A 24,852-nucleotide genomic window follows, 5' to 3' on the forward strand; every position below is an offset into this window, starting at 1 on the left:
GGTGTCATGACTAATCCTGTCTGCCTATGAAATTGTGTCCGCTGGTAGAGGTTTTAAATCGCTGATCAAAAGTTGTTATACATGGTTCTGGACAAGCAATTGTTTAAAAATAAACTATGAATTCATTGCCATACTACACACATACACACGCAAAACATTTATTTGAAATATGTAATTGATTGCTAATTATTTTGACTGATACACTAAGTACGTTACCAGTACAAAATCATGACATAGTAATGTACCTATAATGTAAATAATAAAGAATAAATAAAAAAACCCAGCAACAGAACAGGTGCACAAAATAAATAGATTATATACGAGATATGCTTATATATCTTATCATTAAAGACTATTTTAACACAATTTAAACAGCAAAAATCAAAACGCGATTTTGTAAGAATTGTTATCAGGCTCTGAACAGATTACCTATTAAAATTTCTTTCAGCCAATAGAATCGCTCTGCGGGTCCCGAATGTGTAATTTAACCTCTTAAACTCCGTGGACCCTGTACAGGGACGGGAATGACATATACTTTCCATTTTAAATGTCTGTGGAAGAGCTATGATGTCAAGATGATTTGAAAGCTTAGAGTCTCTACTTTCTGGAGATATGCATCACTTTGACATTTGTTTTACACAAAGTAATGTACACTAAATTACTCTGGTACCATTTCCGGCTGGATTTAGCCTACCCAAATTGAAAAGCCTCCCATACACACATACAGTGGTCAAGGTTCAAAATGTTGGTGTCATTTTAAAGGAAACCCTTTAAAGTTACATAAAACACTGCTAAAAGTCATAAACATGTAAGTATATGTTGAAAGCTGTTATAACCCCCCGAAAATTAAGTGCTTTTAGATTTTTTTTATATGAATACATTTTTGAAAGTGTGTAACTCAAGCCCTGTGTGCTCTAGGACCCTGCAGACAGTTTGGGCTGCTTCCAGCATATATAATTAATTTAATGACACTGGGATATTGCATTTATATCACTATATATGGTGGTGGAGGGGTCGGGGGAGGGCGGAAAAGGGGGTCATCCCTTCAGATCTATTTGAATAAATCTTGCATACAACATGACACAGACAAACTTCTTTTTTCCTCTATTTTCTGGAATTTAGTGGAAATAGCCCAAACTGTCTGCAGGTTCCTTGAGCACACAGGGCCTGAGTTACACACTTTCAAAAATGAATTTATGGGGGAAAAAATCAAAAAGCGCCTACTTTTTGGGGGGTTATTACAGCTTAGACAACATATACTTCCATGTTTATGACTTTTAGCCGTGTTTTATGTAACTTCAAAGGGTTTCCTGTAAAATAACACCAACATTTTGAACCTAGACCACTGTATGTGTGTATGGGAAGCTTTTCAATTTGGGTGGGCCAAATCCTGGCGGAAATCCCAAAAGATGTCCCTGAGTGTAATTTAAACTGCAGTGATAAAACACCACTCTGCCTCTTTTCATTTTCATTTAAAACAATCTTAAACATATTAATAACCACACAGATGTGGTTCAGGTAAAGCGTACCTTTATTATCTTCACTGCATGTATATTTTTAACAAAACAAAATATAAAAAACAACGCTGCCGCTTTTTGTTTACTTTTTTTTATTAAAAAATATTTGAAATATTAATATGTGGTTCAGACAATAAGTGTGCATATATCAATGCAATAAATTAAATATGACATAAAAAAGCAACAACTGAGTCTTAAATGTCAGTTTATGTAAGATCAAATAGCCATTATAAAGGTATAAGAAGCTATACAAGAAATAAAGCAAACAATCCAGTCAAACGACAAGGTAAAATGACAAGTTCAAAATATTCCAGCTGCTGTGAGTAAAGATCGGTCGTATATAAGGCGCTATATAAATAAAGATGACTTGTCTTGACGTTTAAAATCAAAGCAAATGTGGCTGTGATGATTGATGACTTCTTCCCAGTCTTGCAGTCTCTCGTGTTCTTGCTCAGACGTGGACAGGCTCTGAGTTCCCAGTCAGGTTGGGGTTGGACATCAGGCTTCGGCTCAAGTCTCGAGCTCAAGCCCTCCACCAAGGACAGCAAGTATGTTGTTTCCTATTCAATACAAAGATTATATGAACAAATCAACTCATGAATGATTTTTAGAGTTTATTACTGTATATTTTCCTGTTTATTACAGTAAAGCCGCTTTGAAATGATCTGTATTGTATAAAGCACTTTATAAATGAAGGTGACTTGACTATAACAAGAACGCAACTGTGAAATAAGACAACTGATAATAATCCTACTCTGTCTGTTACACTTCCTCACACCTGCTGAAATCACTGATCGAGTGAATCTCCTGAACTTCTCCAATCTACAGTAGGTCATCTCATCCATTTATGTTGTGACATCTGCTCTAACGTCGGCCGTTTAGTTGGATCCCGGGCTAGGCACTGGCTAATCAGATCCCTGTATTCTGTACAAATTTTAATAAGGAGTTAGTCATGCATCTCTGAAAACAGCATCTAAAACATGATTATTATACTGTAAAATGTTCTTTAGCTTTACTTTAAAAGTGAAGTATGTAGTTTCTGTGACACTACAAAATAAATTACAAAATAAATCATATTTTCGTCAAATCATTACGTCTTCCCCAACATCACAAACACAGCTCTCGTTTAAGGTTCAACATATTAGGAATACTTTTAGCTGTGTTGCATTTGTCTTTATTAAAATGTATCTTTCTGAACGGGAGCATGACTATGATATATCATCAGCTCTGTTTCTGTTCAGTTTTCTGTGTTGGTTGATTGTTTGTATTATTCTATATTTTTACTTGTTATTCATTTTTTAAATTATTTTTTCCCTTTGTTGCACTTTGAGATTCTTCGGAATGAAAATTGCATTATAAATAAAATCTATTATTATTATTATTATTATTGAAGCGTGCTTTGTATCACAATGCTTTGTTCACTTTGACATGTTTGTGACCTGTTTAAGGTATAAATGCAGCGAATTTTGGCTTTCACTTCTTTAGCTAAATTTCTTTTCCCATGGCTCCGCCTGCTACATTAGCCACGCCCCAAACTCTCGCTATACGTTGAGCTATATATAAAAAATCTTACATACTTCATCTTTAACTGTTTCTGTTCAGAGCCTTTGCTTTGTGTGTGTGTGTGTGTGTGTGTGTGTGTGTGTGTGTGTGTGTCTGTGTGTGTGTGTGTGTGTGTGTGTGTGTGTGTGTGTGAGTGTGTGTGTGTGTGTGTGTGTGTGTGTGTGTGTGTGTGTGTGTGTGTGTGTGTGTGTGTGTGTGTGTGTGTCTGTGTGTGTGTGTGTGTGTGTGTGTGTGTGTGTGTGTGTGTGTGTGTGTGTGTGTGTGTGTGTGTGTGTGTGTGTGTTATCAATGTTGTCAATATGATTCACTCACTTTTGGATAAGTTGTAGTACATAAATGGAATTTTGGCTCGTCTGATTTCTTTCGAATTGGCAAAAGGATGAGATACGTGCACCATAGTGTACAACAGCACTCCTAGAGCCCAGACATTTGCTGGTATGGCGTGGAAACGAGGTTCTGTTAAGATTTCAGGTGGATAGTAATACGGCAGTCCTGTAAAGAAGAAATTTGCACATTGATGAGCTTTTTTTTAAGCATTAAATAATAATAAGTCACTACATTCAGGTTTTCACACTCTCAAAATGCTCACCAATGTATGTTTTGCTCTCGTAGCCATCATTACTAAATAGCTGACCGCAGCCAAAGTCGATCAGCTTGAGCTCCAATGTCCTTTCATTTACGAGGAAATTCTGCGCATGAATGTCATTATGAAAAACGCCATGCTCGATGCAGACCTGTACTGCCAGCAGAGCCTGTCGCATGATGAACCGTGCTGTGGGTTCATACAGGACGGGTTTACGAACGATGTAGTCCCGCAAGCTCATGCAAGGCTCGGGGAACTCCATAACAAGAGTGAATTTTCCAGGATGTTCAAACCACTCGTATAGCTGTATGATGAGCGGGCTTATGGGTTTTCGCCTCATCATCAGCAGCAGCGCCACTTCTGTAACGAGAGGTTCGGGATGCCCAGGCTAGAGAAAAAAAGTAATCAGAAGGTTAGCTGAGTAAAAATCTGAAGAAAACATATCAAAGTATCTTTGAAAAAGTCTTTTTTTTAAAAGTATATTTTTAGATCCGTTCAAAAGAGCCTTTTCAGCTCAAAGTTATTTGGTGCCTCTAGGCTTATTTGTCAATCACTTTTACACTTAATGCTTTCTACGGGTGTATTAACTACAGTAATCTGCACTGAAACGACAAAATACATATTCAGGTGTTGGCCAACTTACAATATAAAGATAACGATTGTTTTCAATCTTGCTTAACTGCTTGATGGCAACCTGCAACAAAAAAGAAAGTTAGTTTTAAATGTTTTGATGCATTCAAGAGCAAAATGTTTGAACAATTCAGTCAGATTTACCTTTTTGCCATCAGATTTGCGTGTTCCCTTGTACACGCTGCCAAATCCTCCGGATCCAAGCATCTCTCCCACATTATAGAGAGACTCAAAAGACTCTGAAAAACAAACAGAAAAATATGAAATATATGACCAAATTTTTTTTTTTTTTTTATATTTCCTCAAAAGCCATGAGCATTATTTTCAGTGAAAAACAAGATGACAATACTGTTTAAAATGATGTTGGCGAAATAATGATCAGCGATTTACCATCATTTGGCTTGACGGCGGAGTGATCTGTCGCAGATGATGATGGCTCAGGATCAGGGGAAAAAGGCTCCACAACATCCACAGCACTACTGAGACAGCAGCAGACAGGACTCTTCAGAGCCTTCCATACCCTCGTGAAGAAAGAACGAATTCTTTTCCATTTCCCACATCCTGGAGGATTTTCTGAAATTAAGATTTTCATTTGAATGACGTCAAATTAAGCAACGATATAATGACATGACTTACATTTTACTTTTAAATTCTCATCTGTAATGTTATAAATCCAAAGTAATGGAAATACTTCCAAGCTATCCTCCTGACTTCTAGATAATGCCTGCATAAATGTCCCAAAATCTTATTTTACAAATATTAGTGGTCACAATATAGTTATTTTTCTTGCTTTATCTGATCTTTTTGGCTTCATTTGACCAAATCAGTTCTGGTAATGGCAAATATAATATATTTATGTTATATTAAATACAATATATTTAAATAAACGTTAATTTTTTAATGCATAGCTGTGTGTTATTTATGCCATAACCGACTCTGTAATATGACAGCCAGTTTGACAATGTTCTGTGTATTTGACAATTCAAAAGCAAAAAGTCTTGAAATAGAATTCTACTCTGGATTGTTTGCCGTCTGAGAAGCGGCTTTCTGTGCGCATGTTTCGGGTGTGTGTCAGACAGCACAAGTACCACTGAGTTCATGGCTTATTGAGAAGTAGATTTTGAATGTTCTCTGAATGTTCTGAAAATGTTAGACGAATGTCCAATTAAAATATTTCTATTTCAGCGAAGTTGTGCTGAGCAACAGTAAATGTGAACGGACATTACCATGATAAAAACTTGAAGCAGTTATGCATGAATTATCAAAATCTCTGTCTGTACACTTTACACTGGCCAGCCTTATTTCAGTCTCACCTGTTGAGGTCTTGTTCAGGGGAGAAGCCTCCATGGCACCCTGAACATTTCGGGCATTTGAAGTCCCCGTTGGCTCGACAGGAACTGGACTTGGCAGCGGAGGGCACGACCAATCAAAGCTGTCAGACCTGCCCTGTTCGCTTCGGCTGTCCAATCCATCGCCACTCCACCTCCAAATGACGTTGAATGAGCCTCTGCTGCTCAGGGACAAGGATGACATGATGCCCAGCGAAGAATCTGTGGAAGCAGTTCTTCTGGATCCGAAATGGCCTGAGTCGGGAAAATTTCAGATATCAAATCAGCCATTGAAAGCAGAAATAGAAACGGAGCCATAACTTCGTTATTAAAAGCCTATTCTTACCAATGCAAGAGCATTTAGATGAAGATGAAGATGAGGAGAATGGATGTTCATCATCATCTGAGCTCTGTTGGCTGCCGCTCTGCAGCGTCCTGTCAGCCTGACCTGTGGACACAGAAACAGAAAACTCAGACAGAGACAGAGGTGCTAAATGTCTACAACTGAATTCTCACTGGTAAAAAGGCCATTATGACTAGTAACACTGAGAACAATTTTAGATTGCTAATATTAAAATTAAATGTCCCCTGAATGTTTAAAACGTCCATTTTCAAAAATATTTTTTTTTCTTGGTTAAAGGAACATTGTAGTTTATACTTTTTCATTATGGGAACTTTACTTTTAAATGTTCTCTAGATGTTTGAAAAAGTTAGACAAATGTCCAATTCAAATCTTTTCTAAAAAAAACTAAGAAAATCAGCAAAATTGTGCTGAGCAACAGTAAATGTGAACGGACATTACCATGATAAAAATTTGAAGCAGTTATGCATGAATTATCAAAATCTCTGTCTGTACACTTTACACTGGCCAGCCTTATTTCAGTCTCACCTGTTGAGGTCTTGTTCAGGGGAGAAGCCTCCATGGCACCCTGAACATTTCGGCCATTAGAAGTCCCCTTTGGCTCGACAGGAACTTGACCTGGCAGCGGAGGGCACGACCAATCAAAGCTGTCCGATCCACTCCTGGATCTGGAGTGACCTGAGTCTGGAAAATTTTAGACATCAAATCAGCCATTGAAATTAGAAATAGAAATGGAGCCATAACTTATTTATTAAAATACTATTCTGACCCATGCAAGAGCATTTAGATGAAGTTGAATTGAGGGGATGTTCATCATCATCTGAGCTCTGCTGGCTGCCGCTCTGCCACGCCATCTTTCTCCTGTCCGCCTGACCTGTGGACACAGAAACAGAAAACTCAGACAGAGACGGAGGTGCTAAACATCTTGGAATCGCCTGGATCTGGGTCAGGTCTGGCAGCAGATCGCGGTCATCAGAACAGAGTCTCCAAATCTCCTGACCAGCCGTCTGAGAGGAAGCAGCTCTTCTGGATCTAGAGCGGCCTGAGTCTGGAATATTTCACACATCACATAATATTAGTTGGTAATGTTTCGATAATAATCAATAAACAATGTCAGTGATCAATTACAAATACTGTTACTATAGTTACGTTACTCAAATTGAAAAGTTTTATTTCATATGCAAGGAATCAAATACATGTGATCACTAAGCTGAGAACATTGGGGGATTTTTAACCTTACACAATTTTCTTCACATTAATGTAGTCAATCATTGTACAACTTCAAACCATAAACAAGTGAAAACCAAAAGCACACTCACCTCCTCTTTCACCCATCATGTGAGCCATCGACATCCTTCGAGTCCAAACTGCAATAAAAAACACAACACAATACAAAATACAATACAATACAATACAATAACCTACAACTCTCCTTAGAAATACTCCTCCCAAAATAAAATAATAATAAAATAAAACAAAAAAATTAAATAAAACTCCAAACTCCTGCTAAAATAAGAAAAGAACAATAAATTAAAAGTATCCTCTAAGATAATATGAACAAAAATATAACTTTATAAAGGATATTATCTTCCGATGTTCTTCAAGAATAATTCTCTCAGAAATTTCCTTCAAGATCGCAAAATCAGCAGCACAGAAAATATTCTGCAAGTTTGTGAATTGGTGAATCAAACCAACAGATAGAGATCGGTTCGCGTGGGTATATATTCATTCAAAATTCATAACACGCGTCGCTATAGCAACTAAAATGCACATGCATGTCTATGGTATATATTCATTCAGAATTCATAACACGCATCGCTATAGTAACTAAAATGCACGCAAGCACATCTATCGTACATATGCATTCAGAATTCATAACGCGTCGTTATAGCAACTAAAATGCACGTGCATGAGTAGAGCACGTGATCACACATCAAATCGGAATACTTTATTAAATAGCTACAGATTTAATTTTTACGTTTTTTAAATGAGATTTATGGTTTCTGAACAGTCATTATTATTATTAGACAATTATTTTCGGTGGAATTATTTTTCCACCGAAAATAATACAAAAATGATTAATTGCACAAACGCGTCCACAAGGCCTAACGTTACAGTCTGGATTGAGTCGTTGCTTCTGTCCAAAATGCGCAAAACGGCACAAGGGAGGAAAAATGTGGACATAATCTTATTATGAAGTCTATTAATTTAATTCGTCCTTTACTTTGGCAAGCCAGTTTATCTTAAATTGTTCCCAGCGTTATAGTAATTGCATTTTTACGGGTAAGAACGGATTCAGAGAGCTCTACAATTGAATTATCACTAGTAAAAATACAATTACGACTAACACTGGGAACAATTTAAGATTGCTAATTTGATATGACAAAAAAGTTGTTTAATACACCAGCTTCCATGACTCATAGCTTGAAAGTTTGAAATTTTAAAAGTCACATCAAAGCAAAAAATAAAAGGTTCTTAAAAATCAAACTAATAATCCAGAAACAAACGGAATTCCCCATTAAACATTTTCAACCAATTTATTTAAAAAAACAAACATTAAACATTTAAACCTCCTGTAGAGAAGACTATGACTGTATTGAAGATTTCCTGCTGTGTTCCAATTCGTTTTTCCATTTAAATTTAAAAAGAAGAGAGTCAATAGATTTAGACTCTTCTATACCAGTGGTTCTTTTATAGCTAGCATCCTACATTATGAAAGTAACCCCATTTGGAGCACTACAAATCCAGATTTGCAGAGCTCCAGCACAAAAATAAGAAAGATTACCTGATTCTGGATAGCAAAAACACGGGTTTTCCAAATCTAGACCAAACTTTTGAACAACTGGGTCCTGGACCGGCTTGAGAAGGATTGTTCTTGGGTACTGTGCTCTGTCAAAAGCTTTTCTTGGTGCATTCAGTTAATTTTTCCTCATTGAAATGCAAGTTTTATACTTTTTAAAGTATACTTTATACTTTAAACATGTAAAATCATCATGTGCAGTACATGAGGTAAAATATAATGCCTAATATCTATCTAAAATATAAGTCACTTACTACCGGTATTCACTTTTTTATTGAACTGAAACTCAACATTACATTTTCAATCATGCAGATGTTCAGAAAAAGAGCTTGAACAAGGACATAAATAATATAAAATGTATTTGATTTTTTTTTTCACTGCTAAAATATACCATGTTTAAGTGCCATTTTTTGTTTCTGTTTTGCAATATTTTTACAATAACACGACAGTGGGACAGGTATCTCACTGTAACTTATACAATGGTGAACAATCTGAAGGTATAAAGAGCGACAGGACCAGAATGAACAGAACTCAAGAGATTAAAGGCATTCAACATACATTCCTAAATTCTAGGAGAACATTTATGCAAGAAAGCATTAGACTTTAGGTGAAAATCATAACGCAGAGAAAACGCAGCTTTACAGTTCAAAAGATACTCAGAGAAAGGGCAAAAGATTTACCAATAATCTTCTGAATCTCCATCCAGTAAACTCTGATCATATCACAATCCCAGAATACTTGCATTTGTGTGCCCTTAGATAATGCAAATTGAACATGACAGTTTTTATTGATAAAATGACAAAATAATGAAATCTAATTCAAGACAAATTGACACACTTAAAACAAATATTACCATGTCTTTATTTAACAATTTTAAACATTTAACCAATAAACTTTAAAATGATCTGAGAATATAATACAATAAAAGACTTTCACAATAGAAAACACTTCATGGTTTGTGTACAAATGTTTCCAAACATCAGTGAAACCTGAACCAAAAAGTGAAAATTCATGATGGAATTTAATAATGGTGCAAAGAGTGATTAATGGTAAAAACCTAAACAACCACAACAAAACCAACACTGTATTAATGGTCTGATTGTCATAAAGAAAATGAACCATTTCTGTTCACTGTGTGAAATGCCAAATACATTACATGGATAAAATGACAAAAAGCTGAACTCCTCCTGCACTCAATTGAAGGGTTTGACGATTTTCATGGAGATGAAGTTCTGAAAATAAATAAACACAAAATAATTAGCATTGTACATCTTAAGTCTAAACATCACCTTTGTGAAAGGATTGATCAAGTGTGTCTTTACTGGTAATGAATACAACAAGATCCCAATGAATAATAGCACTAAAGATGCCTTTACACAGCCGAGTTAAGGCGGCTCTAAAGCGGGTCTCTGTCTGCTCAAAATTCTGTGTAAAGACGCAAAGCAGACTTAAAATATGCCGGGTCTGACCCACCTCGGCCCAAAGGCGATGTAGAAACGGTTTTGATTCAGTGTAAATGAACGTGAACTTGTGCCGCCTTAAACTACATCATTGTCGTGACAACCGTCAGTCAGCCAGGGCTGCGTTTCCCAAAAGCATCGTAAGCCTAAATCCGGGTGCACACTGTGCGATTTTGGCCACGATTTGGCCGTCTGAGACAAATTTAGCAAATCCTAAAAGATTCCTCTGATCCTAGGCTAAAATCTGAAGTCTTTGGTCGTTAGTTTGACATGTTCACCGGCAGCCGATTAATGAGCACTGCGATCAAATTTTACCTCAGACGAAATTCTGGCAGTGTCAGAAGATTTGGCACACAATCCTGCAGTGTGACTTCTCCTAAGACGACAGTCAAATATCTCAGTTTTTCAAGACAAACTATGACCAAAACGAGTACTAGAGATTTCTTTGTAGCCAGCATTTCAGTCCCGCGTGTAATGCAGCTCACCGTCACCAAACGAGTCATTCATTGATGATATAAAACTCCGGGTGAGTTTCTTGCACGCGTCTGTTTTTAGCGCGCCTTCACTATCGTGCAGTCTGACATTAGTGTCAACTGAGATCTTACAGTGTGACATGGCGATCATGTTCGTACAGTCTGACAAGGGACATTCGCAAAGGATTTTGAAAAATCGCACAGTGTGCAGGACCCATAAGTTGATCGTAAAAACAATCGTACGAGTGATCTTAATATTAAGGTCTGTTTCCCAAAAGCATCGTAACTAGGGCCGGGACTTTAACGCGTTAATTAAGATTAATTAATTACGGGACTTTAACGCATTAATTAATTACGCAAAAAAATAAATAACAATTTTAACCACACTTATTTTTGCACCGCGGAACGTTTTTCAATGAATGAGATTCGACGGACTGATTATATTGAAACACCAACTAGCGCGCATGAGTCACGACAACAACAAACCATAGTGAACATGAACGAAGAAGCTGATGAGACCGCTTTGCTTGGCCCCGTGGATGGGAAATTTTGTTTTAAAAAACGAAAGGATATAAGCGTCGACAAGAGCATGGTTGTGTGCAAGCTATACAACAAGGAATTTGCATATCACCGCAGCACATCGAGCCTCAAATATCACAAATATGCTTTTGCTACACTTAATGGCAAACATTGCGCTGGTCTGCTGGACTGAAATAAATAAACAATATTTTGTTGATTAAGCTTATGTATTCAGTCATTATTCAATGGTATACTAAAATCCATGTGAAAAATTACTTCTCACTGTTCTCAGGTCAAAAAATTGTATGCGATTAAAATGCGATTAATTTCGATTAATTCATTACAAAGCCTCTAATTAATTAGATTAATTTTTTTAATCGAGTCCCGGCCCTAATCGTAACTTAAGTAGCACTTGAAAATGATCGTAGATCTACGAGTGCTCTGGAGTAATTGTAAAGCTCTAAGAAGAGAGAGTTATGAGGTCACCTACAGGACAACCGGCAGATTACACCTTTAACTTTACTCAAGTGCATCGTGATAATGCTGCAGTGCCCTCTTCCTTTGGCTTGCAAACTCCTGCCATTTCTTGCAGACCTCTTTACCCGATCTTTGAACTAATAATTTAACTTATAACTTTTAATTTGGTAACAATGTCCTCCCAGATGTTTTGTTTCTCTTTGTTTGTACGATGCCCTTTAAATCTGTTGAAAATAATATCTTTTCCCGCTCCACCTCCTCTAGAAGGATATTGATTTCGTCTTTTTGAAAGGTATCATTTTTGTTGGTGCTCTAGCACGCGAGTGACAATCACACAGTGTGCAGAACACAATCCTGGCTCCCTCTGTCTCTTCAACAATTTCTTCCATCATAATCTTTTTTCTTTTTCTCCACAAATCAGCGCACATAAAATTTGAAGCAAACCTTTTGCAGTTTATCGTTTTTAATAACAATTTTAATAAAAGTTTAATAAAAAAAAATAAAAAAATGAATTAAGACAGCATTTGTAACTTTTGAAGTGCATAAACAATATGTTCCCAGAATCCACGGCCTTTGTTGTTATTGTGACATAAAAGTAGAAAGTTTATAGTCTATAATTAGGCTATGTATTGCACCTAGGCTATCTGTAGCCTATGGCAAAAAATTACAGAGCGAGTTGTTCCCGCTGTCCTAAAGGAACAAAATGCGCCGGCGCTTAATTTCGTTGGACAAAGGGTTAAAGAAAACGTAGCCAATAATGTCATAGTTAGGCTATGTTTAAATATTAGCCTATAACATTATTTTTTAATTAAATAGCCTAACTGTCTGTAGGCTATATAGGCCTATTTAATAAATAAGAAGCGAACCAAAATCGTCGGTATGGATTGACGTGTGTAACGTTTTTCTGTTCACAATTAAACAGAATTGTCCAATATTCGGGCTCATGTTATACGAGCTGAGAACTAAACTTTGTTTTGGGGAAATATTACATTCCTGACCACTTTTACAGTCTATGGGCTCAGAGAGATAGGCTGTGCAGCCTGATGCTATAATGGAGAGTCCGCGCTCTTCTTTGGTCAGAACCACGGAGAACGACCGCGGACAGGTCCGTCCTATGCACCGAGACTTTTCACAATGCAACAACATATTTAAAGAGCATTAAGCTATAAAATATCTATTATGTAAAGGGAGGGGAAGCAGCCGCAGCGAGCGCAGACACAGAGCGGCCAGAGAAACGGAGGAGCGACTGCAGTATGGCGTTTGTGGAAAACTGCGGAAAAACTGCGGAAAAAGAGCGGGTGTTGAAACCTGTCACCGGAAAAAGTGTGGGTGTATCCCCCACGGATGCGACACCCCTGAACATTTGTTGTGACTGCTCTAAAGTGACTTTCTTTTAAAGTCCACTTTTAATCCTGCGGTAATCTACCCGTAATAATGTTAAAAATACTTTATTTATAGCATTGTCAATCAAGCACAATTTTATTAAGAAATATAAAATAACTATAGAATACCGTAGCCTAAAATAGAAGAATTGCAGAATTACAGTAGGCTAGACCAGTGGTTCCCAAACCTGTCCTGGAGGAACCCCAGCACTGCACATTTTGTATGGCTGTGTCTCATTTCAGAAGGCTGCGTCCTCCGGAGGTCGCATTTGAAGGGTGCATACGTCATAAGGCCGTCTCATTTCAAAAAAGTGAGAAGGACTCTCCAAACGCGACCTTCGAATGCGTCCTTCTTTCATAGGAATTCGGAGTATGCACGAGGAGTATCCTTCACGGCTGGAGATAACCCACAATTCTTTGCGTTTCCGTTAACAACCGTCATATTTTTTTTATATTATGTGAAAAAACGGCACCACCGCCAGATATACATGCGAGCGTAGGTGTGGTGTTTAAATTAAGTAGTTCAAGCTTTTTTTGTTGTTGTTTTTTTAAGCTCTATTACCTCAAACAGATAGTTTTGGTAAACAGGATTACAACTGTTTATTGCATTTTAAACGTTTAGAACAGTACATTGCTGTCAAGACAAGAAACATTTCATAGTCATTTTCAAGTTATAAATAATTTTCATTCATATAACATGGCGTGAGAGCGCAACGAGGCTGAACTTGTTGGCATAGCAACGTGATACTTCCTGCCTGTGTGTCCTACGAAGGACGTCTCGTTTCATTCTGATTGAGGACACTCCGTATACTGCATCCTACACAGCACGTGTTTTTTTATTTTAGGCCTATTTTCATACATTATTTCATTATTTGTTTTAAATTAATTTATAAAACTTTGTTAAAACTGTAGTTTTAAATAATGTTCAACGCATTGTTACCCGCGATTTTAATTCCTGTGTAAATGCATTTATGCCGCTTCAGAGAAGGATTAAACGGTCTGTGTAAATGCACATTTTTGTGATTTTATGCTCCTGCAGAATCGGTTTCTGTGTAAAGATGCCTTAAGACTAGCACAACCAGGCCGATGAACAGCCACTTAAATTTGCGCCACACTATGAATTTGCACGTCTTGCATGGACTTGTGAACCAAAAGAACGAGGTTTCAGGTCGCCTGAGAGGTTTAAAAGAGAAACAAATCTTGTAATCATCTTCTGTTAACACACAGAACAATAAACTTATTTAAGCGAGAGTTCGATTACTTGGGAGGATGGAGTTTTGGATTCATATTGGGCTCATCTCTGCCTTTTCCAGCAGGTCTCTCATCCGCTTCTCATTCACAATCTCCAAAGTCAGCTCCACCTTTCCCTGAAAAAAACACAATAAAAAAACGATAAAAAAGGCCCAATTAAATCAAGCTCAACATGAAATGACATCCACAACCTATTTGATCAAACCAAGTGAAGCGTATTCAAAGGGGTAATTCACTGCTGGCAAAATGGGATTTAAATAAAAGTTGGCTGCCTATGCAGTAGAAAGGCTTTTAGGCAAACAAGTCAGAAAACTTCAACACCCATAATGCACTGGGCATGTTGCCGTCCAAAGCAACTCCCGATCTGCTCCTACTAAGTCAAATTCTGCCTTGCTCGAGAAGGAAATACTTTTGAGCAAACTTTTAGTAGCCTCTCGAGGAGAAAATACAACACATGAACACAGCTCATACAAAGAAACTCAGTGACATACACGGTTAAAATTTGTTACAAATTGAGGAGTTTTTATATTTATAATATATATATATATATATATATATATATATATATATATATATATATATATATATATATATATATATATTTATGAATTTATTAATCTGTACAGTGAAAACTAGTGTTATTTTATATTTGATAACTTTATTAGATGTATTTTGTAGGCCATTACCTGAACAGTAATGTTAGACCTTCCTGAGATTTAAGCACTGTATTTCATTTGTTTCTTTTATTGTCTATTTATTGTATGTATTTTACCATTTGTTTGTACTTTGTTCTTCTTCTTATTGTATAAATATGAAACACAAAAAAATGGATGTTTTATATTAGTATTGTTCAAACATTGTTGTTTATTTTGCTATAGCCTAGATATTTTACATTTTCAGATTAACTATGTTCTTAATTGTTAACTATGTTCTTAATTTTTCTGTTTATTATAAAAAAGTATAACAAAAATAACCGATAAGAATACCGCTAAAGTACCGGATCGATGAGCAGTATTGGTAAGGGTAGTAATACTGTTAAAACCTTAACGATACCCATCCCTACGTACAGGCAAGAAAGCTGTTGCCATAGTATTCCATTTTATCATAATGCTGTATGAAAAGTATTTGAAAAGTGCACATATATGAAAAGTATGATAACATTTTTCAGGGATAAACCTACAGAGTGCTGCAGGTATGACATCACCTCGTAGGCCAAAATAGAAGCGAGTTAACATTTTAGCACTTCTGGTCCCCTCGTCCCAAATTCAATAGGTTTTTTGAACGGGATTGTGTTTAAATGGCTGAAATAAGGTCTGTGGTGAACAAGCTGTTAAAGACACTTTCAATTTTTACTCTACAACATAAAATACATCAGTATTACCCCGCTCATGATTTTTTTAAGCTGTTCCGTGTCTGGCGGCTGCTAACAGGTGGCTAAATGGGACTACAGAGGCTGTCGAGGAGATTAAACGTCATCACGCCCAAAAGGTAAGATCAGTTTACAGCCTCATTATGCTCATAATTGTGCTCTAATAAACTATTCTAACTCAAACATTCTGGGAAAATGTTTTTGAATAAAACCTGAGAGATGTCAGAAGCTTAGTGATGATGACGCTGAAGTTGAGCGACCGTGGTGTAGTCCGTTTATAGCCTACTTTTAGCTTTTTACTTCTTCTTTTTTAAACTGTATTTAGGCTTCAAAATTAATAAAAATTGTGTTCATCTGTAATAATTAGCCTGATGGAAAAAAACCTGTAAGTATCAGACCAAAAGCCTATAGGAAAATCCTATTTGGATTGTATAGAGTTTTACAAGTGTAATGCTAGTTCCCTGCAAAGTGACGTCATACCTGCATCACTCTATTCTTACAATAATTTTCTTAAAAAACCTCTGTCAATTCGTCGGTCCGTGGGCGGGGATAAAAAACCCTGCTGTCAAAATTTTAAAGGAACTGTATGTAATAAATGTATTTCAATTAATCATAAAATGGCTCTGATATGTCACTAGACATTAAGAAATCATGTTAATTTCAAATACTTATATCACTGACAACAGTAGTCCGGCCAGGATATTGTCATTTAAAAGTTGTTGTTGCAGCCCTCAACTGATGTTGATGTTGACATGTTGTGTTTTGGCCTGAAGCTCCGCCCTCCACCTATCTACCAATCACGAAGTCAGTGGTGTTTCAGCATCTGGGTTGCCAGATCTGCTCTAGTTACCACATCTGCAGCTACAAACGTTCCTGCTGGATCCTGCAGCTTATCTGACAACCTCGAGTCAGGGGAAGGGGGAGAGGGGATACACCGCTCTACAGTCCATTGAAAGTCATTACAGTACCAATTTTGGCTAGCCAAGAAATCTAGACGCACCCTAGTGGCAGCAAATCTAATCTGCCCGCGAGTGTCGTCTAACAACTCTCAATACACTTCTGAGCTGTAAACACCAAACTCTGGTCGGGCCAATCACATTGTGTATAGAGTCGGTGGGCGGGGCTTAACATAGTGACGACGGCCAAGTTGTGCTTGCGTGCTTCTAGTTATCACAGAAACATCCGAACGGCGGTCTTTCGAATCATCTTTGACCGCGACTCTGGAAGACTTGGAGTGAAAGTTTTCTCTGAGAAAAGAATAAAGAACAGCACTGAAGTCATTCTTAAAAAGGGAAGATGTGTTCGGAGTTTGGCCGACTGGATATGGTGAATGTTTAACGCCCGTTTCACACATACTCCGTCTGCAGTGCGTGTGCGGTGCGTGTTGCGTTGCGTGTTGCGTTGCGTGTGCGTTGCAGGAGCCCCACACCCTGTAGTCCTTTCACATATGCTGCGTTTGCAGGCCGCAACTGATCCGCTTTTACATATCACAAATACAGCATTAATTAATGTTTTTTTTATTTAAAATCCAGAAGTTGTTACTGATCTTGGCTCATCAGAATTGCAATTCTCTTTGTTTAATCTTTCTGAGTAGACAGGTTAACGTAGGCTACAAGCCTACATTTAAACAACATTTTATCAATTCATTAATTCATATTTATATATTAATATACTTTAGATTTAGCTCACACAAAAGGCAAAACATTTAAACATAGGTTATAGCCTAAAATCATAAACATTTTAAATTAGAAACTTAGAATATAGTCTATTCAAAAACAGCCGACTCTCGTCTTTTCTTTCGTTTTTACACCCTTTTAAAAGAAATCCTGCAGGTCAAAAATAACTTTGCATTTCACCTCCAAGAAAGTACGAGTGCTCTCCATTATGGCACATTTTTTACCTAAATGCCAGGTAAGGTGTCGTTTTGTTGATTTACTTGAGAAAAAAAGCCATGTGTTGACTTTGAAACAAGAGTATATTTTAAATGATATGCATCTGTGGTGAAATTACTAGATTTTCGCGTCAGTACATGTTTATTTTAATGCGAACAATGTTCTATCACTTTAATGCAGCAACGCAACGCAGCGCAGCGCAGCAAAAAATAGACTCGGTACGAAAACGATCCGTGCACTGCTGCAGACGCAATGCTCCTGGAACGGACTGACGGACAGCATCCGCGTGCAGTGTGAAAGCTGTAATCCGTTAACATGGGTACGGAAAAAAATACGCAACGCACACGCACTGCAGACGGAGTATGTGTGAAACGGGCGTAATCTATCAACAAGCTCCGTTTCACCTTCGTTGCTCTGGTTGGTTTTAGCGCTATCCAATCGTGTGCAGAGGGAGTTTGAAAAACAAGTTGTTTGGATCAAATAAATGCAGCCTAGGTGAGCAGAAGAGCCTTCTTTAAAAACATTTAAAAATGCTACTGGTCTGAAACGTTTGACCGGTAGTGTAGCCTATGTATGTATTTCCTTCACATTCATGTTAAAAATAATACTAGGACATAGTATAACGAGACATAGTATGAGGAGATTTAATGTTAATGGACACAAAAACTGTAGTTTACTATTACTTCAACTATACAATTTTTTATTATTTTAAAAATATATTAATGAATGTGTAACATGTTGTAAAGTGTTTCCCATTTGACTGTATATTGAGTCATATTATTTCTTTCACGTTCATGTTGTTACACATAATACTTAGACACAAAGAATGTGACATTTAAAATGTTCAAATGTCAAATAAAAATAACCATTTATTATAAGGCCTTGAACAAGTGAAACATGTTTTTCTGCACGAAAACATATAGGGAAAATAATAGGTTTAAAACATTTAAATGGCTGAACTTGTGACTCTTATGCCCATATCATGGCATTTCTGCAGAAAGACTTGATAGGAATAGTCTTGTCATCCATGAAAACGAAATTAATACGTTTTATTAATTAATAATTGTTTAATATTACGACAAATAATATATTTTGACAAATGCAAAAAAAAAGTATGTTTAGCTTTCATGATAAAACGTGAATTCACTCACCACATCAGGACAGAAATTGTCTTATTGGCTTAAATGCGTGTTTCAAGGATATGAAAAGAAAAGTATGGTGACTTTATTAAAAAGTATTCTTGTTAAATATTGTAGACATCGTTCCAATTAATATCCTTGTGAAAACCGCCGTAAAAAGCTTATATTTAACGAAAGAAAATCACGTGTATGGGTAGCGCTGCTCACTTCCGGTTATGTGGACGACGTGGTTCCGAAACTGTTGCGTGCTGTAGCGCGTTCTTCATCGCGTCACTCAGCTCGCTCTAATCCGGTGTCATGACTAATCCTGTCTGCCTATGAAATTGTGTCCGCTGGTAGAGGTTTTAAATCGCTGATCAAAAGTTGTTATACATGGTTCTGGACAAGCAATTGTTTAAAAATAAACTATGAATTCATTGCCATAGGCTACTACACACATACACACGCAAAACATTTATTTGAAATATGTAATTGATTGCTAATTATTTTGACTGATACACTAAGTACGTTACCAGTACAAAATCATGACATAGTAATGTACCTATAATGTAAATAATAAGGAATAAATAAAAAAAACCCAGCAACAGAACAGGTGCACAAAATAAATAGATTATATACGAGATATGCTTATATATCTTATCATTAAAGACTATTTTAACACAATTTAAACAGCAAAAATCAAAACGCGATTTTGTAAGAATTGTTATCAGGCTCTGAACAGATTACCTATTAAAATTTCTTTCAGCCAATAGAATCGCTCTGCGGGTCCCGTATGTGTAATTTAACCTCTTAAACTCCGTGAACCCTGTACAGGGACGGGAATTACATATATACTTTCCATTTTAAATGTCTGTGGAAGAGCTATGATGTCAAGATGATTTGAAAGCTTAGAGTCTCTACTTTCTGGAGATATGCATCACTTTGACATTTGTTTTACACAAAGTAATGTACACTAAATTACTCTGGTACCATTTCCGGCTGGATTTAGCCTACCCAAATTGAAAAGCCTCCCATACACACATACAGTGGTCAAGGTTCAAAATGTTGGTGTTATTTTACAGGAAACCCTTTAAAGTTACATAAAACAATGCTAAAAGTCATAAACATGTAAGTATATGTTGAAAGCTGTTATAACCCCCCGAAAATTAAGTGCTTTTAGATTTTTTTTATATGAATACATTTTTGAAAGTGTGTAACTCAAGCCCTGTGTGCTCTAGGACCCTGCAGACAGTTTGGGCTGCTTCCAGCATATATAATTAATTTAATGACACTGGGATATTGCATTTATATCACTATATATGGTGGTGGAGGGGTCGGGGGAGGGCGGAAAAGGGGGTCATCCCTTCAGATCTATTTGAATAAATCTTGCATACAACATGACACAGACAAACTTCTTTTTTCCTCTATTTTCTGGAATTTAGTGGAAATAGCCCAAACTGTCTGCAGGTTCCTAGAGCACACTGGGCCTGAGTAACACACTTTCAAAAATGAATTTATGGGGGAAAAAATCAAAAAGCGCCTACTTTTTGGGGGGTTATTACAGCTTAGACAACATATACTTCCATGTTTATGACTTTTAGCCGTGTTTTATGTAACTTTAAAGGGTTTCCTGTAAAATAACACCAACATTTTGAACCTAGACCACTGTATGTGTGTATGGGAAGCTTTTCAATTTGGGTGGGCCAAATCCTGGCGGAAATCCCAAAAGATGTCCCTGAGTGTAATTTAAACTACAGTGATAAAACACCACTCTGCCTCTTTTCATTTTCATTTAAAACAATCTTAAACATATTAATAACCACACAGATGTGGTTCAGGTAAAGCGTACCTTTATTATCTTCACTGCATGTATATTTTTAACAAAACAAAATATAAAAAACAACGCTGCCGCTTTTTGTTTACTTTTTTTTATTAAAAAATATTTGAAATATTAATATGTGGTTCAGACAATAAGTGTGCATATATCAATGCAATAAATTAAATATGACATAAAAAAGCAACAACTGAGTCTTAAATGTCAGTTTATGTAAGATCAAATAGCCATTATAAAGGTATAAGAAGCTATATAAGAAATAAAGCAAACAATCCAGTCAAACGACAAGGTAAAATGACAAGTTCAAAATATTCCAGCTGCTGTGAGTAAAGATCGGTCGTATATAAGGCGCTATATAAATAAAGATGACTTGTCTTGATGTTTAAAATCAAAGCAAATGTGGCTGTGATGATTGATGACTTCTTCCCAGTCTTGCAGTCTCTCGTGTTCTTGCTCAGACGTGGACAGGCTCTGAGTTCCCAGTCAGGTTGGGGTTGGACATCAGGCTTCGGCTCAAGTCTCGAGCTCAAGCCCTCCACCAAGGACAGCAAGTATGTTGTTTCCTATTCAATACAAAGATTATATGAACAAATCAACTCATGAATGATTTTTAGAGTTTATTACTGTATATTTTCCTGTTTATTACAGTAAAGCCGCTTTGAAATGATCTGTATTGTATAAAGCACTTTATAAATGAAGGTGACTTGACTATAACAAGAACGCAACTGTGAAATAAGACAACTGATAATAATCCTACTCTGTCTGTTACACTTCCTCACACCTGCTGAAATCACTGATCGAGTGAATCTCCTGAACTTCTCCAATCTACAGTAGGTCATCTCATCCATTTATGTTGTGACATCTGCTCTAACGTCGGCCGTTTAGTTGGATCCCGGGCTAGGCACTGGCTAATCAGATCCCTGTATTCTGTACAAATTTTAATAAGGAGTTAGTCATGCATCTCTGAAAACAGCATCTAAAACATGATTATTATACTGTAAAATGTTCTTTAGCTTTACTTTAAAAGCGAAGAATGTAGTTTCTGTGACACTACAAAATAAATTACAAAATAAATCATATTTTCGTCAAATCATTACGTCTTCCCCAACATCACAAACACAGCTCTCGTTTAAGGTTCAACATATTAGGAATACTTTTAGCTGTGTTGCATTTGTCTTTATTAAAATGTATCTTTCTGAACGGGAGCATGACTATGATATATCATCAGCTCTGTTTCTGTTCAGTTTTCTGTGTTGGTTGATTGTTTGTATTATTCTATATTTTTACTTGTTATTCATTTTTTAAATTATTTTTTCCCTTTGTTGCACTTTGAGATTCTTCGGAATGAAAATTGCATTATAAATAAAATCTATTATTATTATTATTATTATTGAAGCGTGCTTTGTATCACAATGCTTTGTTCACTTTGATATGTTTGTGACCTGTTTAAGGTATAAATGCAGCGAATTTTGGCTTTCACTTCTTTAGCTAAATTTCTTTTCCCATGGCTCCGCCTGCTACATTAGCCACGCCCCAAACTCTCGCTATACGTTGAGCTATATATAAAAAATCTTACATACTTCATCTTTAACTGTTTCTGTTCAGAGCCTTTGCTTTGTGTGTGTGTGTGTGTGTGTGTGTGTGTGTGTGTGTGAGTGTGTGTGTGTGTGTGTGTGTGTGTGTGTGTGTGTGTGTGTGTGTGTGTGTGTGTTATCAATGTTGTCAATATGATTCACTCACTTTTGGATAAGTTGTAGTACATAAATGGAATTTTGGCTCGTCTGATTTCTTTCGAATTGGCAAAAGGATGAGATACGTGCACCATAGTGTACAACAGCACTCCTAGAGCCCAGACATTTGCTGGTATGGCGTGGAAACGAGGTTCTGTTAAGATTTCAGGTGGATAGTAATACGGCAGTCCTGTAAAGAAGAAATTTGCACATTGATGAGCTTTTTTTTAAGCATTAAATAATAATAAGTCACTACATTCAGGTTTTCACACTCTCAAAATGCTCACCAATGTATGTTTTGCTCTCGTAGCCATCATTACTAAATAGCTGACCGCAGCCAAAGTCGATCAGCTTGAGCTCCAATGTCCTTTCATTTACGAGGAAATTCTGCGCATGAATGTCAGTATGAAAAACACCATGCTCGATGCAGACCTGTACTGCCAGCAGAGCCTGTCGCATGATGAACCGTGCTGTGGGTTCATACAGGACGGGTTTACGAACGATGTAGTCCCGCAAGCTCATGCAAGGCTCGGGGAACTCCATAACAAGAGTGAATTTTCCAGGATGTTCAAACCACTCGTATAGCTGTATGATGAGCGGGCTTATGGGTTTTCGCCTCATCATCAGCAGCAGCGCCACTTCTGTAACGAGAGGTTCGGGATGCCCAGGCTAGAGAAAAAAAGTAATCAGAAGGTTAGCTGAGTAAAAATCTGAAGAAAACATATCAAAGTATCTTTGAAAAAGTCCTTTTTTTAAAAGTATATTTTTAGATCCGTTCAAAAGAGCCTTTTCAGCTCAAAGTTATTTGGTGCCTCTAGGCTTATTTGTCAATCACTTTTACACTTAATGCTTTCTACGGGTGTATTAACTACAGTAATCTGCACTGAAACGACTAAATACATATTCAGGTGTTGGCCAACTTACAATATAAAGATAACGATTGTTTTCAATCTTGCTTAACTGCTTGATGGCAACCTGCAACAAAAAAGAAAGTTAGTTTTAAATGTTTTGATGCATTCAAGAGCAAAATGAACAATTCAGTCAGATTTACCTTTTTGCCATCAGATTTGCGTGTTCCCTTGTACACGCTGCCAAATCCTCCGGATCCAAGCATCTCTCCCACATTATAGAGAGACTCAAAAGACTCTGAAAAACAAACAGAAAAATATATGACCAAATTTTTTTTTTTTTAAATATTTCCTCAAAAGCCATAAGCATTATTTTCAGTGAAAAACAAGATGACAATACTGTTTAAAATGATGTTGGAGAAATAATGATCAGCGATTTACCATCATTTGGCTTGACGGCGGAGTGATCTGACGCAGATGATGATGGCTCAGGATCAGGGGAAAAAGGCTCCACAACATCCACAGCACTACTGAGACAGCAGCAGACAGGACTCTTCAGAGCCTTCCATACCCTCGTGAAGAAAGAACGAATTCTTTTCCATTTCCCACATCCTGGAGGATTTTCTGAAATTAAGATTTTCATTTGAATGACGTCAAATTAAGCAACGATATAATGACATGACTTACATTTTACTTTTAAATTCTCATCTGTAATGTTATAAATCCAAAGTAATGGAAATACTTCCAAGCTATCCTCCTGACTTCTAGATAATGCCTGCATAAATGTCCCAAAATCTTATTTTACAAATATTAGTGGTCACAATATAGTTATTTTTCTTGCTTTATCTGATCTTTTTGGCTTCATTTGACCAAATCAGTTCTGGTAATGGCAAATATAATATATTTATGTTATATTAAATACAATATATTTAAATAAACGTTAATTTTTTAATGCATAGCTGTGTGTTATTTATGCCATAACCGACTCTGTAATATGACAGCCAGTTTGACAATGTTCTGTGTATTTGACAATTCAAAAGCAAAAAGTCTTGAAATAGAATTCTACTCTGGATTGTTTGCCGTCTGAGAAGCGGCTTTCTGTGCGCATGTTTCGGGTGTGTGTCAGACAGCACAAGTACCACTGAGTTCATGGCTTATTGAGAAGTAGATTTTGAATGTTCTCTGAATGTTCTGAAAATGTTAGACGAATGTCCAATTAAAATATTTCTATTTCAGCGAAGTTGTGCTGAGCAACAGTAAATGTGAACGGACATTACCATGATAAAAACTTGAAGCAGTTATGCATGAATTATCAAAATCTCTGTCTGTACACTTTACACTGGCCAGCCTTATTTCAGTCTCACCTGTTGAGGTCTTGTTCAGGGGAGAAGCCTCCATGGCACCCTGAACATTTCGGGCATTTGAAGTCCCCGTTGGCTCGACAGGAACTGGACTTGGCAGCGGAGGGCACGACCAATCAAAGCTGTCAGACCTGCCCTGTTCGCTTCGGCTATCCAATCCATCGCCACTCCACCTCCAAATGACGTTGAATGAGCCTCTGCTGCTCAGGGACAAGGATGACATGATGCCCAGCGAAGAATCTGTGGAAGCAGTTCTTCTGGATCCGAAATGGCCTGAGTCGGGAAAATTTCAGACATCAAATCAGCCATTGAAAGCAGAAATAGAAACGGAGCCATAACTTCTTTATTAAAAGCCT

General features: G+C 36.9%; 2 protein-coding genes and 2 long non-coding RNA genes across 6 annotated transcripts; all 4 read right to left on the reverse strand.

Moving 5' to 3' along the window:
* Positions 1 to 1,647: 1,647 nt before the first annotated feature.
* LOC137038176 (uncharacterized) lies at positions 1,648 to 3,796 on the reverse strand. Its single transcript, XR_010897408.1, has 3 exons — positions 3,670 to 3,796; positions 3,393 to 3,572; positions 1,648 to 2,077 (listed from the first exon to the last, which is right to left on the reverse strand). It is a non-coding gene; the product is annotated as an uncharacterized lncRNA (long non-coding RNA).
* A 9-nt stretch (positions 3,797 to 3,805) lies between these two features.
* On the reverse strand, positions 3,806 to 7,850 carry LOC137039315 (uncharacterized; the record flags this gene model as incomplete). Its single annotated transcript, XM_067414671.1, has 9 exons — positions 7,302 to 7,850; positions 6,752 to 7,030; positions 6,511 to 6,666; positions 5,968 to 6,069; positions 5,607 to 5,876; positions 4,684 to 4,866; positions 4,438 to 4,532; positions 4,307 to 4,357; positions 3,806 to 4,051 (listed from the first exon to the last, which is right to left on the reverse strand). Coding segments are annotated over exons 1-9 (1,416 nt in total), but the record flags the coding sequence as incomplete, so codon positions are not given.
* Positions 7,851 to 9,051: 1,201 nt separating this feature from the next.
* On the reverse strand, positions 9,052 to 18,995 carry LOC137038177 (uncharacterized). The gene is made up of 3 exons (XR_010897409.1): positions 18,757 to 18,995; positions 14,355 to 14,460; positions 9,052 to 10,014 (listed from the first exon to the last, which is right to left on the reverse strand). It is a non-coding gene; the product is annotated as an uncharacterized lncRNA (long non-coding RNA).
* Positions 18,996 to 20,687: 1,692 nt separating this feature from the next.
* LOC137038178 (serine/threonine-protein kinase pim-2-like) lies at positions 20,688 to 23,884 on the reverse strand. 3 transcript variants are annotated; one of them, XR_010897410.1, is made up of 7 exons: positions 23,577 to 23,884; positions 23,339 to 23,433; positions 23,212 to 23,262; positions 22,575 to 22,956; positions 22,298 to 22,477; positions 21,339 to 21,484; positions 20,688 to 21,120 (listed from the first exon to the last, which is right to left on the reverse strand). XR_010897410.1 is itself a non-coding variant. In XM_067412630.1 (6 exons), the coding sequence occupies exons 1-6, from the start codon at positions 23,776 to 23,778 to the stop codon at positions 21,071 to 21,073; spliced, it is 960 nt and encodes a 319-aa protein (XP_067268731.1). In that variant the 5' UTR covers positions 23,779 to 23,837; the 3' UTR covers positions 20,688 to 21,070. The 3 variants fall into 3 exon arrangements, 2 of the variants coding, with proteins under 2 accessions (XP_067268731.1, XP_067268730.1); XM_067412630.1 differs by lacking the exon at positions 21,339 to 21,484 and having other exon boundaries at positions 23,577 to 23,837; XM_067412629.1 differs by lacking the exon at positions 20,688 to 21,120 and having other exon boundaries at positions 21,150 to 21,484; positions 23,577 to 23,883.
* Between the last annotated feature and the right edge of the window lie 968 nt (positions 23,885 to 24,852).

Source organism: Pseudorasbora parva, chromosome 13 (genome assembly GCF_024679245.1).
Source record: "Pseudorasbora parva isolate DD20220531a chromosome 13, ASM2467924v1, whole genome shotgun sequence".
Taxonomy (NCBI): domain Eukaryota; kingdom Metazoa; phylum Chordata; class Actinopteri; order Cypriniformes; family Gobionidae; genus Pseudorasbora; species Pseudorasbora parva.